The 15,875-nt window shown below is 42.0% G+C and overlaps 1 protein-coding gene across 5 annotated transcripts in view; it reads left to right on the top strand.

The window, feature by feature from the left end:
• Positions 1–15,875, top strand: part of LOC126397733 (cadherin-20-like) — a 135,672-nt gene that overhangs the window by 104,371 nt on the left and 15,426 nt on the right. For 2 of the 5 annotated variants that reach the window (XM_050056681.1, XM_050056680.1), the window contains 6 exons: positions 92–181; positions 550–618; positions 1,533–1,652; positions 5,972–6,139; positions 9,159–9,346; positions 10,038–10,291. In XM_050056681.1, coding sequence (XP_049912638.1) covers positions 92–181; positions 550–618; positions 1,533–1,652; positions 5,972–6,139; positions 9,159–9,346; positions 10,038–10,291 — 889 coding nt within the window. The remainder of the gene's footprint in view (positions 1–91; positions 182–549; positions 619–1,532; positions 1,653–5,971; positions 6,140–9,158; positions 9,347–10,037; positions 10,292–15,875) is intronic. The other 3 variants (XM_050056683.1, XM_050056682.1, XM_050056684.1) reach the window with 3 other exon arrangements.

Below are 15,875 nucleotides of genomic sequence, written 5' to 3'. Positions count from 1 at the left end.
GCACCCCTGTACTTAACCAAGCATTCGTCTCTGAATGCAAGTGTAGTGTGAATTGTGTGTTCTTAAAATAATTTAACACACTTTTTCTCAGATGATGATAATCAAGATGGCACTGCTGCTGCTGCTTCTGCTGGTACTGCTGCTGCCATCAGACAGACAAGCACAAGGGATGTTGGAAGAGGTAGTTAGCTTGTTTCTTAAAATCACTGTGTGATTATTCAAGGTGTCTCTCCACCACTAGGTGGTAGCATTAGGACAGGTTAACATGTTGTTCCCCAACGCTGGTTGGGTTTAAATGAAGCTGGACAGATGGGCAAAATAGAGGAAAAGTTGGGCGATTATGCAGGAAAATAAAATATTTCAGATATGTCTTTTTTATGCTACACTAGAGTGGCGTAACTGGTCCAGTGTTTGGGCATGTGAAAATGCCATAAGTTAGTGGCAACTTTGCCCATAATTATTTGTATTAATTGCAATGGGATACCAATATTGACTATACGTACATTCATAAATAAGCTATAAAATGTTATGTTTACATTTAATTTTCAGGTATGATAGCAGATAGGGATGTGTTCAGGGATCCTGCAGCAGACCAAAGGGAGGACAATGAAAGAGCAGGTACCTGTAGGGTATGTGGAGAATGTTTCTATGTCTAAAAATTTCGGCGCGCGCATCTGCTTAACTCTTCTGGGCTAAGCCCCGGATGTGTCAAAATCCTAGAGACGCCCCTGGTCAGTACCTAAAAATTTTATATCAGTCTAAGTGTATGCTATATTCATCATTAACAGCGCTTTCCAGTGGGAAACTGAAGCTGTTATATCGCCGTCTTCAAAGCTACCAAACTCCTTTAACAAAAACAGGAATTTTACCTTGCAGAACACGGGAGCTGCCGGTCTATTACTGCCTCAATTGGTTAGTTTGGGACTTAAGTGTTTTTTAGGGTTACTTTAGTTTTTGTCAATGGAGCCTGGCCTCAAAGAGATCAATATTATGGATTCAGTTCCCTGGCGGAAATTGCTGTCTGACAGCGGGGAAAAGCAGTGAAAAAATTCTAAATATAGTGTACTCCTTAACTGATATAGGGTTTTTTTAGGTGGCTAATTCAGTTCTGCTGCTGCGCCTGTCAACAGCAGTAGATTGCTTAGATTTTGTGGCCATACTACTATCTACTGTAGGTAAAGCACGCTCTATGGATAAGTACCTTACAAAACCCACATTAAGAATTTTGAATTACCCTTTAGGGGGCAGCTGCAGCTGTGGTGAACAATAACAAAGTATAAAACCGCCCTGCAGAGTTGTTTGTTCTTACAGGCTCATCTCCATCTGCTTCATTCACTATTCATAAACCTACTTTTTGTGGATACTTTGAAGTAAATAATCATAGTTGATTCCTGGATCTCCTCCAGCCACAGTCGGAAAAACTTCACCCAAAATTATTTCTTTTTATTTATATGTTGTTAGTAGAGTAGTTGACCAGCATCTATCTTCCACCTCTTCATCTCCTCCTCCCCTTTGCCTCCATGTGTACCCAGGAACATCTGTGATTCAGCTGACCGCTACAGACGCCGATGACCCCACGTATGGCAACAGTGCCCGTGTGGTCTACAGCATCCTGGAGGGCCAGCCTTACTTCTCAGTGGATGCCAAGACTGGTACGACTTCACACATGCTGCCTGCTAAAAAGAAACACTCAATCTGTAATCACGGCAACTAACATTTTGATCCATTACATGTAGAGTCTGACGGATTTCAAACTTCACCAGCCACTTTGACTATTTTATGAGCTCCACATGAATTTGTAATAAGTATGAATGATGTGAGATGACCTGATAAAGTCGACAAACTACCACCGACAGCCAGGATCTACTAACACTCTGCCGACAGCTGCTGCTAGTTCCCCACCTTGTTTCGAACCCGGTATCAATCTGAAATTGCATCACAGTCTGATTTTAACGGTCCACACTTTAAGCCCCTGTGTATACCAACCGGCGCTGAGTGTGGGAAGCTCGGCATGGCTCCCATTGTTGTTACAAGAATACTGAACACTTGCCTGAAACACGGCACTCTTTTGTTGCAACTTGCAATAACTCAAACTCCTGGCAGTCGACAGAGAGAGATGTGCTAAACTCAAAGTGTGACTTCTTTGATGAAAATGAGGACAGAATGAGACAGACAGCCTCTCGTAGTGAAGTGATCGGGTAGTTCCAGAACCTGCCCAAAGGTTTTATCCCTTAAAATGGATCCATTTGTCATTCAAATGACTCATGACAATAGGTGTGTTTACAAGGAGCCTAATATTCCACTTACGTACAGTCTAAAGAATTGCTTAATCAAAACAAAAATGCCTCATGTAACCACCTCAATCAGAAGAGACTGACTCGATCTGCCCTGATCGAAAGGAATCGGGAGTGGTAGTGTAAATTATCGATTATTCGTTCAATAGGAAAATATTAGCACCTTATAACTAGGGATGCACAATATTGGATTTTTTTGCAGATATCCAATATGCCGATATGTAACAGCTCATTTGACTGATAATCAATACCGATTTTGATATATCCACCTTTTTCTCTACCTAATTTTAGTGATCATCAAGTATCCACTGTAGCGGAATTAACATCATAATATGCATGGATACTCTTATAATGATGGCGCACCAGCAGATGGAGACGTAAAATACAATGCTTTTCAATATATATAATTATTCATTGTGCAAAATAAGAAAAAGCATGTTAGCCGATTCTAATAGTTCATTTTAAAGCCAATATCAGCCAATACCGATGATGTGCAGGTATTATCCTACATCCCTACTTATAACAATGTAAATGCATGGTATCCCACATGGGGGGGTAAAATTAGGTGATGAAGCTGTTGGGTGTGCTGTACATGACATGCCACAACAGCTGTTCCTAAGTGCCCCACTCCACGCCAATTTAGAAAACAATGCTACTGTGATTTCCTTCATTTGAACAGATCTTTAACCAGATTTTCTTGTCTTGTTGAGAGTTAGACGAGGAGATTAATACCACTCTCATGTCTCTGCATCAGGTGCTGAGCTAGCAGTTGGAGGCAATTAGCTTAGTTTAACATAAAGACTGGAAGCAGGGGGAAACAGCTAGCTTGGCTCTGTCCAAAGTTTAAAAAATACATCTACCAGATGCTCTTAAGCTCTTAATCTTAGCTTAAAATCCACACACACAAAAAAACTTACATATACTGACAAAACCCAAGCTAGCTGCTTCCCCTGCCTCCAGTCTTTATGCTAAGCTGAGCTAAGTGCTTACTGACTACCATACCATACATCCTTCTGACCAATTGCGAGCAACGCCGCTAAATGCTAGCCCACCGATTGGCTCACACAGTTGTTTATCATGTTGAAAAATCCCTGTTTTATAGAATTAAATAACTAATTTAAAACCAAACTTACCAGAAAAACAAAACGCGAACAAACAGCAGAGTGAAAAAACTACCTTAAATGACTGAAACAAGCTTTGGGAAAATTTTATCTGAGGTGTACTTTGAGTTTTTAGTTTGGCTCACGTCACATCCACTAACATGGAGAGTGCCACCAGGGGGAAATCCAGATGTTTCAGCTTCATTTTTGGGGAGCTGTCATGTCGTCCATCTTGATATACAGTCTGTGATCTGAATGGGATGAAATCCCTGCAGCTAGGATCAACATGTGGTGAAGAGACTGAAACCAGATGCAGGCAGTTATAGCAACAGATTAATGTATGTGATTTTTAAATGAGGAAATTCACAATGTTATGCATAGGTGTCCACATACTTTTGTTCAGGTGTCCACTAACCTTTGGCCATGTTGTGTAACATATCAAAGAATCACATAAGATGGTAGCAATAAAAATTATGTGTAAAAAACTAAATGTGGAGCTTAAAATCCTAAAGCTTTAATATCTAACTGGTAACAGCATTCGTAACTCAAGCTAGCAGTTCCAAAAATCCATTACATTCCTAAAAGCAAAGAGTCACTGCCCATTTTTTACCACAGCTGCTTCGTTTCCTTGTTTGTCAGCACAGAAATCTGTTGCCAAACCTCTCAGGCTGCGGTGCCCATCAGCAGCCGGTCACACTGCTGCTGCTGTAGGTTCATCCATCACTGAAACACAAGTGACTTTACAGCTATCAATCAGACTCCCTGACTGGGCTATAAGCACCACACTGAGGCTTTTATTGGTGTGACCACAAACACATATAGCTTAAACCCACACACCCACTCCTTTTCTTACTCCTCAGCACAAAACATCACCTGACCTTGGTTGTATTCTGCTGCATCTGGCAAAGCTATACATAGATGTGTTTGGTAATAATACAGTGCTGATAATAGTGTACAGGCGACAGTTTTCTCTTGCAGCCACTTACAAATCCTCTACCCTCCAACCATTCAAACTTCTTCTTCTTCTTCTTCTGTAAGCTGCCATTCTTCAGTTTGTTTGTAAAAGTTTACATTTACTTAGTTTGAATGCAAGCATGTACCACGTCAGATATTGATTTTTCCTTTCCTCCTTCCACACTGCTGCCACAGTTATAGTCTCCATACTTTAAGTCTTTGCTATGCACATGTAAAACCATGTTAAAGCCGGGGCAGGCAGAAATCTGGAAAAGGCAAAAAAAGGGCAGAATTTGAAAATACGCCCTCCTCCAGCAGCTCTCCTCTCTGTCCGAAGCCCCTCCCACCAAACAACCCCAGGCATATGCATGCCCCTCATGCAATAATGTGTTTCCCATACATTTATTTATGAGACTACAAATGAGACAAGAATTAGCCAACTAGCCACCCAACAAACCCCCCAGCGCTGGGTGTCACGGCAGGCTGTTGGCCAGCAGCAGCGCCAGGTCTAACCTGAGTAACAGCAGCAACAGAAAGTTTGCTGACCGGGGGGGACTGTCCTGTCCCCCAGACCTGGGATTTGTGCTGGCTGGATTAGGATTACTGCAGCTGCTGACTGGCAGTCTGTCTCTAGAGCTGCTGACAGCTCTACTCCCGACAAGATTGTCTGTCGTGGTGAGGAGTGAGGCAGAGGACACACTGTGATTCGAGGCTCTAGCTAACGTTAGCTACATAAAGGGGAACTTGAAGCTGCAACTATGAGTCTTAAGCTCCAGTTAGCAGAAGGCTATAGCAATATTTTCTCTCCATCTTTGAAACTCTTCACTGATAGACGTGTTTTATTTCCTTTATTGTCATACTCTCCTTTAGACTCTCTTTTTGATAAGTTCAACCTATTTTGGTTTCTTTGCAGTGTAGGCAGTTGTTGCCAGCAATTTTCTCTGCAGGACTCTCTGCCATTGAATCAGGCTGTCACAGAAGGGGCATGCATGCACATCTGCATTTGTAGAAAAGCCAATGGGAATGGCTTCTCTCTGAAATGACCTATGATTGGCCACAGTCCCGCCACAGCCTAGATTTTCTAATGCCTGAAAACAGAGCCAAGAGGAGATTCAGTAGTCTAGTTTTCTCTCAGACAAAATACATACAATTCAGCAAATCTTACACTTTGAAAAACTGGGCTCAGGATATAAAACATAACGTAACATTGGCTGATGAAGCTATGACACTTGTTTAAGAGTAAACTATAGGTATGTTTTACCCCTTAAATCTCCATTTGTCTCTGCTTGTGGGTGAAGAATTATAAAGTGCAATGAAAAATTATGTTTTTCTTTATTGCAGCCCACTGATGAAGTTGTGTTCAAACCATATTGTTTTGTATGAATGTTTAAATGAGAAACCCTGTGATTAAAATCATTACTTAAAAAGCAGACTAGCACAACAAGCTGAATGATAAATGACTCATGCAGCCTCGCGTCCAGTCCATTGAGAAGAGCATTGACATTCCAGGACACAATCCCTTGGACACATGACCCTAATCTGTGTCACCAGCTCTCTGTAGCTGACCTTTCATTCACCTCGTGTCTTTGTTTGCCCTTTCTCACCCTCTTTCTCTCTTCTCAGGCATGGTCCGCGTGTCCCTGGCAGACATGGACCGGGAGACCAGAGAAAACTACACCGTGGTCATCCAGGCCAAAGACATGGGCGGCCAGCTGGGGGGGCTCGCCGGTACCACTACAGTCAACATCACGCTCGGCGACGTCAATGACAACCCGCCCATGTTTGACCAGAGTAAGAGACAGACTGTTCCTCCTTACTGCACTACTGTCTTATTGTTTTCTCTATGTTTGTGTTTTCTGTGCTGATTCACTTTGCTCGCCGCTCTACCTGAACCCACATCACCTTTCTCTAATCCCTCCTGACACTCTTACAGCTGAAAAGAAGAAGCAAAAATCAGAAGTTCTGGACACTTTCTCTCAGCTGGAGAGAAACAGTGCAGGAGTGTGAGACATGTGGCTCTGTGAATAATTTTATACAAAATACAAAATTATGACTAAATGCATCATGGAGCTGAAAAATGGATCTCATGGATGAGTTATGACTAAGTTACAAATCACTGTTTGCACGAGGGCTGCAGCTCAAGGTTATTTTCATTACCAATTAATGTGCCAATTCCTTCTTAATGTCAGAAAATATTAAAAGAATAGTAAAAACTGTTGCAGTGTTGAGCCCACATTTGTCTGATCAGCAGTCCAAAATTTAAAGATATTCAGCTGACAATGATGAATGAACAAGTCATCACATTAGGGAGCTGAAAACACTGAATTTTTTTTTAAACATTTTTGGCTTGAAAAATACTTAAAGGAACAGTTCACCCCAAAAAATCAAACATACATATTTGCCTTCTTACCTGTAGTGCTATTTCTCAGTCTATACTGTTTTGTTGTGAGTTTCTGAGTGTTGCAGATATTGGACTTATAGATGTCTGCTTTCTCTCCAATATAGTGGGGTGAACTCTCCCTTTTAAGGTTCAGTGTGTAGGATTTAAGGTGATATATCGGCAGAAATGAAATGTAATAAGTATGTTTTATTTAGTATGTAATCACCTTAAAACAAGAGTCATTGCGTTTTTTTGCCACCTTAAAATGAGCCATCTCTACACAGGGAGCAGGTCCTTGTCCACAGAGTCCGCAATGTTGCACCACCATGTTTCTACAGTAGCCCAGAACAGACAAACCAAACTGACTCTAGATAGGGCTGTTCACGCTTTTGCCTTTTTGCGTCGGTGGTGAAGCATTTGGTGTTTAGTCAGGTGTTTGATCTTTACAAAGACATCCTTATATATGTATATTATACTCATGTTTTGTGGCAGATAAAGTTCTGATTGTACACTAGCTGCTTAATGTTTATGGAAGAGATTCTTTAATTTGCACCAAAAGAAGTATGATTTTTTTGCACCCAAGTATGGCATAAATAAGGAATTTTGTTCAGTCAGAGTTTTTCATTTAAAAACTTGAGACAATCTTGCGATGGGACCACTCCAGCTATCATGCCGTTATATCACGACTTGAAACCAACATAGGCTAGGGGCGTGAATTGAGGACCAATGGCCCCTTCCCTACTTCTGGTGCCCTGCTTGGACCATAGCCATCTTTGAACTGACTTTCATTTTGATTTCAGCTACACACTTGTAAAGATATTGACTGCATCTTGCACAATTGTGGCACTACCATATTCACAAAATGTGCCAACAGAAAGACACAACTGGCAAAATACTCAAAACAGCTTCTGTGGTAATTCCCACTACAATAGGTGTCACGTGGACCACATTTCATTGTGATGACACACACGTGAATTCCCAAGGTGAAAACAGTACCAGCTGTCTGTACCTATCATAAGTATTACATTGAAGTGATCGGGAACTGCCCATTGGTCTGACAGCCCATTGGTCCGACATCCCATTGTTCCGACCATATTAAACCCATTGTTCCAAAGTCCCGTTGTTCCGAAATCATCATGATGCCCTGTGGTTAAGGTCTGGTTAGGTTTAGGCACAAAAACCACTTGGTTAGGGTCAGGAAAAGATCATGGTGTGGGTTAAAATGAAAAAGAAAGTGGCAAACACATAAACCGTGAGCCTGCTTCACCTCAAGCCTTTCCCAGCTGACCCAGAGCCGGTCACAGCGCACCATCAAGGTAGAAATACGCCCACCGGGAGCAGCACCGCGGTTCGTCGGACTAATGGGATGTCGGACCAATGACATGGACCCAAAGTGATCATGAGTATACAGTGAACCCTGCACTGTATATTGCATTGCACTATGAGCTTACTGCTTTGTTAAATCTCCAACCCTGCATGAGACTCAAACACACCACAAACCTCAAGCCAAAGCCCTCAAACGACCCTGAAGTTCACTAGGATTTCAAAAACAACTTGTTGTTTTGTTTCAGGGTTGAAACTTGACGTGTGGTTTGACTTGTCACTGTTTTAGCTGCTAAAGTCAGCATGTGTGTCTGCAGTGTAGAATGTATGCAATGATGCACAGGACCAAAAAAAGTGTAAGCCAAGTGTGAGCGCTGATATCCAAAATGAGAGTTTACCATTCTGTGTGGCTGACAATCAGCCCACACAAACCCACATTATCTCCCTACCCATCCACCTCATTTCTCTGGAGCATCCAAGCCGTTAGCCCCTCTGCCCTTCTCCCTCTGTCCACTTCTGGCCACCAGTCTCTGGCCATTTACCCCCTGGCTTCTCCCTCCTTCACTCGCTCAGCCACCAGTCGCCCCATGCTGTCTCTTTGATTATCCCCATTTTTGCTGCTCTCATTACCGTCCTCCTGAGGTCAGGGGTTGTCTAGCTGTCCGCGGTCATCTCTTCCCGGACGACGGGTGGCTTCGCTCTGAGACAAAGAAAACACCCGCCGCCGCCTACCTCCATCACTGGTCCCCCACCAATTAGCACCATCACTTCGATGGAACTTTGATCGGTTGTGAAGAGCTTCAGGGATTCCCCTCTGTCAAGCACAATGTGCAGGCATTTCACTTTGGACTGCGGGGAGCGCCACAAATTGGGCAGCTGTCACCTCTTCTTTGAGGTTAAACGGTAGATGAAATTGAAGCCGACCCACGAGACAGTATATAACCCAATTGTGAGGCGTTTATGGAGCCATTTATTTTAAGCTGTCTGAGATGTGATTCGGAGAGGAGAGAGCGGCCGTAGAGGTGATGGAAGAGGTTTGGCTCCCTCTAGAGGATGAAAAAAAAAAGGTATGACAGAATGATCATTTTGTTTCATTTATTTCCTCAGGGTTGTATCAGATGAGCATCCCAGAGTCGGCTCCTGTGGGCTCAGTGGTGGGGCGTATCTGGGCAAAGGACAGGGACATCGGGGTCAATGCTGAGATGAGGTACAGCATCATTGATGGAGATGGGAGGGACACCTTTGACATCAGCACCGACCCCACCAACCTCTTCGGCATCATCACAGTGAAAAAGGTACACGGAAAATCTATTTTTTATTTGTGTTTCAAGCCACAGGTGCTGCTTGGTTTTAACTTTCTCCATCATTCCTCAAAAAGCAGGAAAAAAGTTTTATTTTACAAAAGGCTTTTACAGATTCTGTAATATTTGTTCATGCATTTATTTCACGTAAAGATGCATGTTTAACTTATATAACTTGTGATTTATGATACACTGCATACAAGAAGGAGAAACAGTCTGGGTTGGTAAAGCTGAAGGCTCGTTCATCATACAGGAGAAAGTTACAAATCTCCCTTCAGAAATCTGGCAATTAAATTTTGCCTGGAGAGTAGCAAACATTGCATAACTTGTAAAGTGCTGTCTACAACAAATTCTTCACTCTTGGTGTCTAAAATCAACACTTTTAAGTTCAGGTTTTTAAAGAAGTATCTGACTTGAACTCTTCACCTTGCTGCTGTTCTCTGGCATCTTTCATCACTTTGTCCTGGCGTGTTACCTGATGATCTTTTACTGGACATTTTTGTTCTGATATACCCAGAATGCAAAGAGACATCATGTTCATCTCTTTAACAGCAATCCAGCAGGAATTTTCACTAAGAATTCTGACTGCAAAGAGCATCAACTTGTGTTTCAAAGTGCAGCCAAAGTTCAATAACGGCACCAGGTTTCATCTATATAATACCTTTATGTGTGTTTCCCCCTCCAGCCACTGAACTTTGAGAGCAAGCCCAGTTATACTCTGAAGGTGGAGGGCGCCAACACACACCTGGACCCTGCCTTCCGCCACCGCGGGCCCTTCAAGGACGTCACCATCGTGCACGTGAGCGTGGAGGACGTGGACGAGCCCCCGCAGTTTGACTCGCCGGCGTACTACATCGAGCTGTCAGAGGACGCCGAGATCGGGACGGTGGTGAAGACGGTGTCAGCGAGGGACCCTGATGCTGCCAACAACACTGTGAGGTGAGGAAGACGAGGAAACAACACTGACCTGGCTGCTTGTGGCTTTCAGAACTTCACTCCTTGTTTTCAACCTACTGTCCTGCTGCATTCCACAGAGCTGATCGAGTCAAACAAAATTCCACATCTGACTTCACTATAAATATATTTACTGTGGATGTTATTTACAAGTTGTGTGAGTCCACAGTTTATAGTCCGAGTTGCCAATTAAATACACCAAAGAAACTAACTTCCACAGCACAACAATGTGTGGATGACCTTAATGCATCCTTCAGCAAAGTAAAAACTGAGTAAATTATATAGTTGTGTTCACTATTGTTAGTATTCAAAGTCTTTTAAGAAAACAAAGCTATCCTCCATTGAAAGTCTGTTTTTATCTTTTTTTGTTTTTTACCAAGACCAGACTATTATTTTTTATTTTATTTATTTAGCATGTTATGCCCCAAAAAACTTTTTTCTCTCTCTTTCAATTTTTTATTTTTTACTTTTTTTTTATTACTTAGAACACAAACACGGCAGGGATACGATAACACACGGCAGGGATACTTAACATGTTTGCCCAGGGCCCACTGCTGCAAACCACAGGAAGCCAGGGGCCAATTAATGAACAAACTTTTTTTTTTTTTTTTTTTTTCTTTTTTTTTTTGATAAACAAGCTCTATTTTGATGCTTTTTGTCACTCTGGCATTATTTACATACAAAGTAAAAAAAAAAAAAAAAGTCCCAGTGTTAGAAAATGGTCAGCAGGCCACCCAGTACCCTTCTGTGGGCCAGATTTGGCCTGGAGGCTATAAACTGAATATCACCATCATCCTGTATTCTGTAATTGCTCTTCTAGCAGCAACACTCAGTGTTCCAAATAAGTATTTTGTTTTAATATTTAAAGATGTTAAAAGTAGAAGCCCAGAAAAAAAGTTTGTCCCACTAAAAAGTCATTTTTGTCCCAAATATAGTCACAATTTCTGTATAAATCTCACGTCAAAAATGATTCACTTTTGGAGAAGCCCAAACAAATGGCAGTGGTTGGCTTGCCGGGAGACACAGTTTCTCTCTGGAGAGATTTCTGAGCAGGCATTATAAAATATCTACCAAGATTCCTCCAGCCAAACACTCCTCATCAACTAAAGCTTGATATCTTCCTGTGAAATTCACAATACGTCGTCCAGATTTCCTCTGGAATGCAACTTTTAGTTTCCCTTCCCCATTTCTGTTTGATGTAGGTGGTACTTGCTATTTTAACATCGTGAAGTCCCCTGTATATTCTCTTATTCATTTAAGCCAATCAATCTCTCAATCTGTCCTGTAGTAAAAACTTCCAGGAAGCTGTTTTAACTTACCTAAGTTCCTATAGGCCACTTGGTCAGGAAGGTGTCTCAGTTTTGGACAGGGAAAAACTTTAACGAGGTTAATCTGAGAAAAACACAGCAGGCAAAATCCTTCAAAAATGACACCTCTTTGGACCACTGCAGACTTGATATCCTATTCCTACATGTTCTCACATATTACCCATTATTACACACAATAACACTGCATGACACAGTCAAAAACTTTAAATGATACAAACCTGCCCAGACTTCACAAAATCTAATGTGCTTAAGTGGCTCCCAAACACACAAAAATTCTTTACATTACTACAGGACATCTTTGCTACAGCATAAAAATTTGATAATGGAAACCTATGCTATTGGCAAACCAGCACAATAAATATGTTTTATGTTATTTTCAAAACGCAGTGGAGAAGTATTTGAAACATGTTTTAAAAATGTATGATGAGTTCAAGTTGCAGCTTGAAGAGTGTGAGCTTTCAGATAAGAGATGGCTGCCTGACGATGTTGCATTCAGGAGCTGCTGAACTTATAAGTTGTCAGAGAATTTAAAAAAAAAAATATATATATATACATATATATATATATAGAGAGAGAGAGAGAGATAATAAATATGGACCTCATGAACAGGATCATATGTATTTGATTACTCCTTCAATCAAAAATGCCGACAATAATAACACAATTTGGCTGCTATTTAGCTGCTGTCATTAGATTTCATTATAATAATTGTTAATTCCAGAATATGACTCATAAATATCCCAATAAAAAAAGAGCCAATATTATAATTCATGCATGAAAACACATACAAATCAAGTGGACTGCAGCATTTTAGTGAGTCTGTGTGTGAGTGTTTTCCTGTATTCTTCATCATGCACAGACAACAGGCTGTAGTGCCAGTAAAGCATATGTGAGTAAGGCTAATTAGCTGTTATTAACACTACTACCATGAGTTAGCAGTCAGAGTTTTTCTGGCTCTGTAGATGTAATGCTCCCTGATCACCAGCAGGGGGCAGCATCACAACATGCCTTCTCTCAGCAGCTACCACTGCAGACATGACCGAGGCACCATTTATCAACATGTGTGTCTGAGAGCTCAGCTGATGCTGATGGAGGACAAACATCATAATGTTAATAACAAGCTTCAACATCCAGCAATTAGTCAGCTCACAGAGACGAGAAGCCGAGGACTTTCACTTCTCTCAATTATTGGAGAGTATGTTTTGTGCTCTAACAGAACAGATGTTGCGTGGTGGGTTTACTGTCCAGACTGCACCTCTCATAAACTAATTAGACATAAAGCCTTTAATTAGGCTATTAATCATCTGAAGGAATCAATGACTGCGGCAGTAAATGATTGTTTCACATGGCACAGGCTGCACCCCATCCCAGCTGTCCGCTTTACAGCCTCGATTAGGGCTAAAAGTAGTGCATGGGAAATGGATATAGATGTCGCGGCTTATGTGTGTGTGTGTGTTTAGTGTGTGTTTGCTGTTAAACTCTGTCTGCATAGACAGTCAGCAGTTTATCTATAAGTGCTGTGTCCGAAGTTCCCTCCTCATTCACTATTCTCCACACAGCAAATGGTCAATAGTGAGCAGGAAAATTCAGACGCTTCATCAATTTTCCTGACAAGTTAAATTGTCACATTACTGTGAGTTTACACATCTAAAAGCACAGCACTGCATTGTGGGACTTTCACATGCTATGGACTCGTTTTTTTAGTGCCATTGTGGGGATTTTTGAAGACGAAACGCTTGGAAGTTGGACACTTAAGCTTCCCTGTGGAGTTTTTCATGTCTAGTAGCACTATGAGTGGGGCCTTGTTTTCTTTTTCTCGTGCACACAACAGCAACAGTACTGACAGAGCTAACATTAATATCAGGAGCAGGAGGGTGGGCTCTTAGCTTCTGCGATGATGCTGTCCCAATATCAGTGGTAACCGCCATATGAGCGCAGGGCAGAGTGGCGGCAATTGGCTAGCCAGTTGGATACACTCACATGGACTCCATTGCACTAACATGCATACAGAGCTTGACTGTCGACCACAACAATTTACAAAGAAGCTCAGATTACAACACACACAGATATCATGATTTCATTCTCTGCTCAGGGCGTCATTACTTCATAATATCTTTACATAGCAAATAGTGGTTTGTTGCTGTATTAATGCTGTGAATGTAACATGCAGATCCTTTAAGCATGTGCATGCATACAAGTGTGCAAATGCAGTAACGCAGTCCATAAGGACTTGGGTTGAGAACCGGAAGGTTGGTAGTTCAAGTCCCCATTCTGACCAACTATGGAGTGTGGACTGGTAACTGGAGAGGAGAGTTCACCTCCTGTACTATACTGTTTATAATGTTTAATAATGTTTAGGATGTCTATCTTTATTTAATTGTATTTTTTCGTCAATTATTTTGTTGTTGTTGTTGTTGTTGTTGTTGTGATGTGAGCTGCTGCAGTTTAATTTCCTCTGCCCAGCCTCCAGCTTGCTCCTGCTGCTGCTCCATGTTTTTTTCACCCTACTTCTGCTCTTATAATCTCATCAGTCAGCCTCATCACCATGCAAGCTACACACACATCACTTATGTATTTCTCTCGTGATCAGCGCTGATCATGGGTCGTCTTAGATCCACTTGGGTATTGCACATGGTAATAAATAGACCACGCACCAACAGTGACAGAGTGGGATCTGACCCAGACCCAACGGACGGTAATAAAATGTGAAAAGAACCTGAACAGGCCCCAGGTCGGATCTTTGGTCCAAGGTTCTAGGGTCAGGATAAACCAATGAAAACCTCTAGTGGATAGCACCTTGTACTTATTTTGGTACCACATTGGCTGAGCTTGCAAGTGAGCTAGAAGGTGGAGTTAAAACATTGCACACCACTGACTGGTCAGAAAGAATCATCATCAGTGTGACAGGACATCCTGCACAAACCTGCCATTTTAAACAGCCAAGCTACCATCAATAGCTTTCTATTCACTCGACCCAGATTTGAAAAATTGTCAGCCAGCAAAACTATGACATACACTACATACACTGTGCCAAGGTGCAGATGTTCCCTGAGTTGGTTGCTGATGAAAGCTTTCAGCGTCATGTTGAAGATGATGTCAGCTGAGAATCCCACCTACACTGGTGGGGTACTATCAACAGTGAAAAACAAAATAGAGAAAAGAACCTGGTGCCAAACGTGATTTGAGTCAGACTTGGGCAGCATCTTCTTCTCTGTTACCACCTGCAGAGAGTCCAGCCCCGACTCCTCCTCCATTACATAAATCTCTCTCTTACTCCCTCAGATTCTTAGACAGTCCCGACCTCCACATCGGGAACCGCTGCTTAAACTCTTTGATGCTCGAGGAGCTCCGCTGATGACAATTAACCGACAACTCTCTTATTCCTGAAGAGAGAGTGGGAATCAGAGCAGCCACTGATGCAGCTAAATCCCCAGAGCTGGCACTGTACTCTGGCGGTGAATCAGTGAAAAGAGATTTTCCAACAAAAAAAAAAAAGCCAGTTTGTGAGCATGAGGAGAGTTACAGCACCAGAAGCAGATAGCTGAGGAATCAGTTCAGGGTGACAGTGAGGAGCTGCAGGATACTGCAGCAGCAACAACAACATCAGATGACAGATAACGACAACAAGCAGCAGGTGACCTTCAGTCTCTCTGTCTGCCTCATTTCCATTTTACATCTTTCTGTCCTTTACAGACAGTAGCATGACTAGCAGATATATATCTGAACCCACACACACATTTTCACCTGCTATTTGACACATTCATACACACACACAGCAGCCCCCACCCCTCATGAATGTGGTGAGTGATATTAATAGAGATCCTTCAGGGAGATTCTTGCAAGCAGAGGATGTGCCAGTCATGACTGTTCCCTGTCGGCACACAGTCCGAAACACACACAGTGCAAACAACCCTGCAGACATGAACACACACACACACACACACACACACACACCACTACAGTCTTTCATTGAACGATTAATGGAGAGGTTTGTCATTTAAACGCCTTTAAGTTTATTGAAGTCTTTCCTTTCATAAAATCTTGTCAGAAGGTTGCTTAAAGGTCCAGTGTGTAGGAGTTACGCTCATCTCAATCAATCAATCAATTTTATTTATAAAGCCCAATATCACAAATCACAATTTGCCTCACAGGGCTTTACAGCATACGACATCCCTCTGTCCTTATGACCCTCGCAGCGGACAAGGAAAAACTCCCCAAAAAAAACCCTTTAACGGGGAAAA

This window comes from Epinephelus moara, chromosome 11, assembly GCF_006386435.1.
Source record: "Epinephelus moara isolate mb chromosome 11, YSFRI_EMoa_1.0, whole genome shotgun sequence".
NCBI classification, from domain to species: Eukaryota; Metazoa; Chordata; class Actinopteri; order Perciformes; family Serranidae; genus Epinephelus; species Epinephelus moara.
This window is presented reverse-complemented; position numbering and strand designations above follow the sequence as displayed.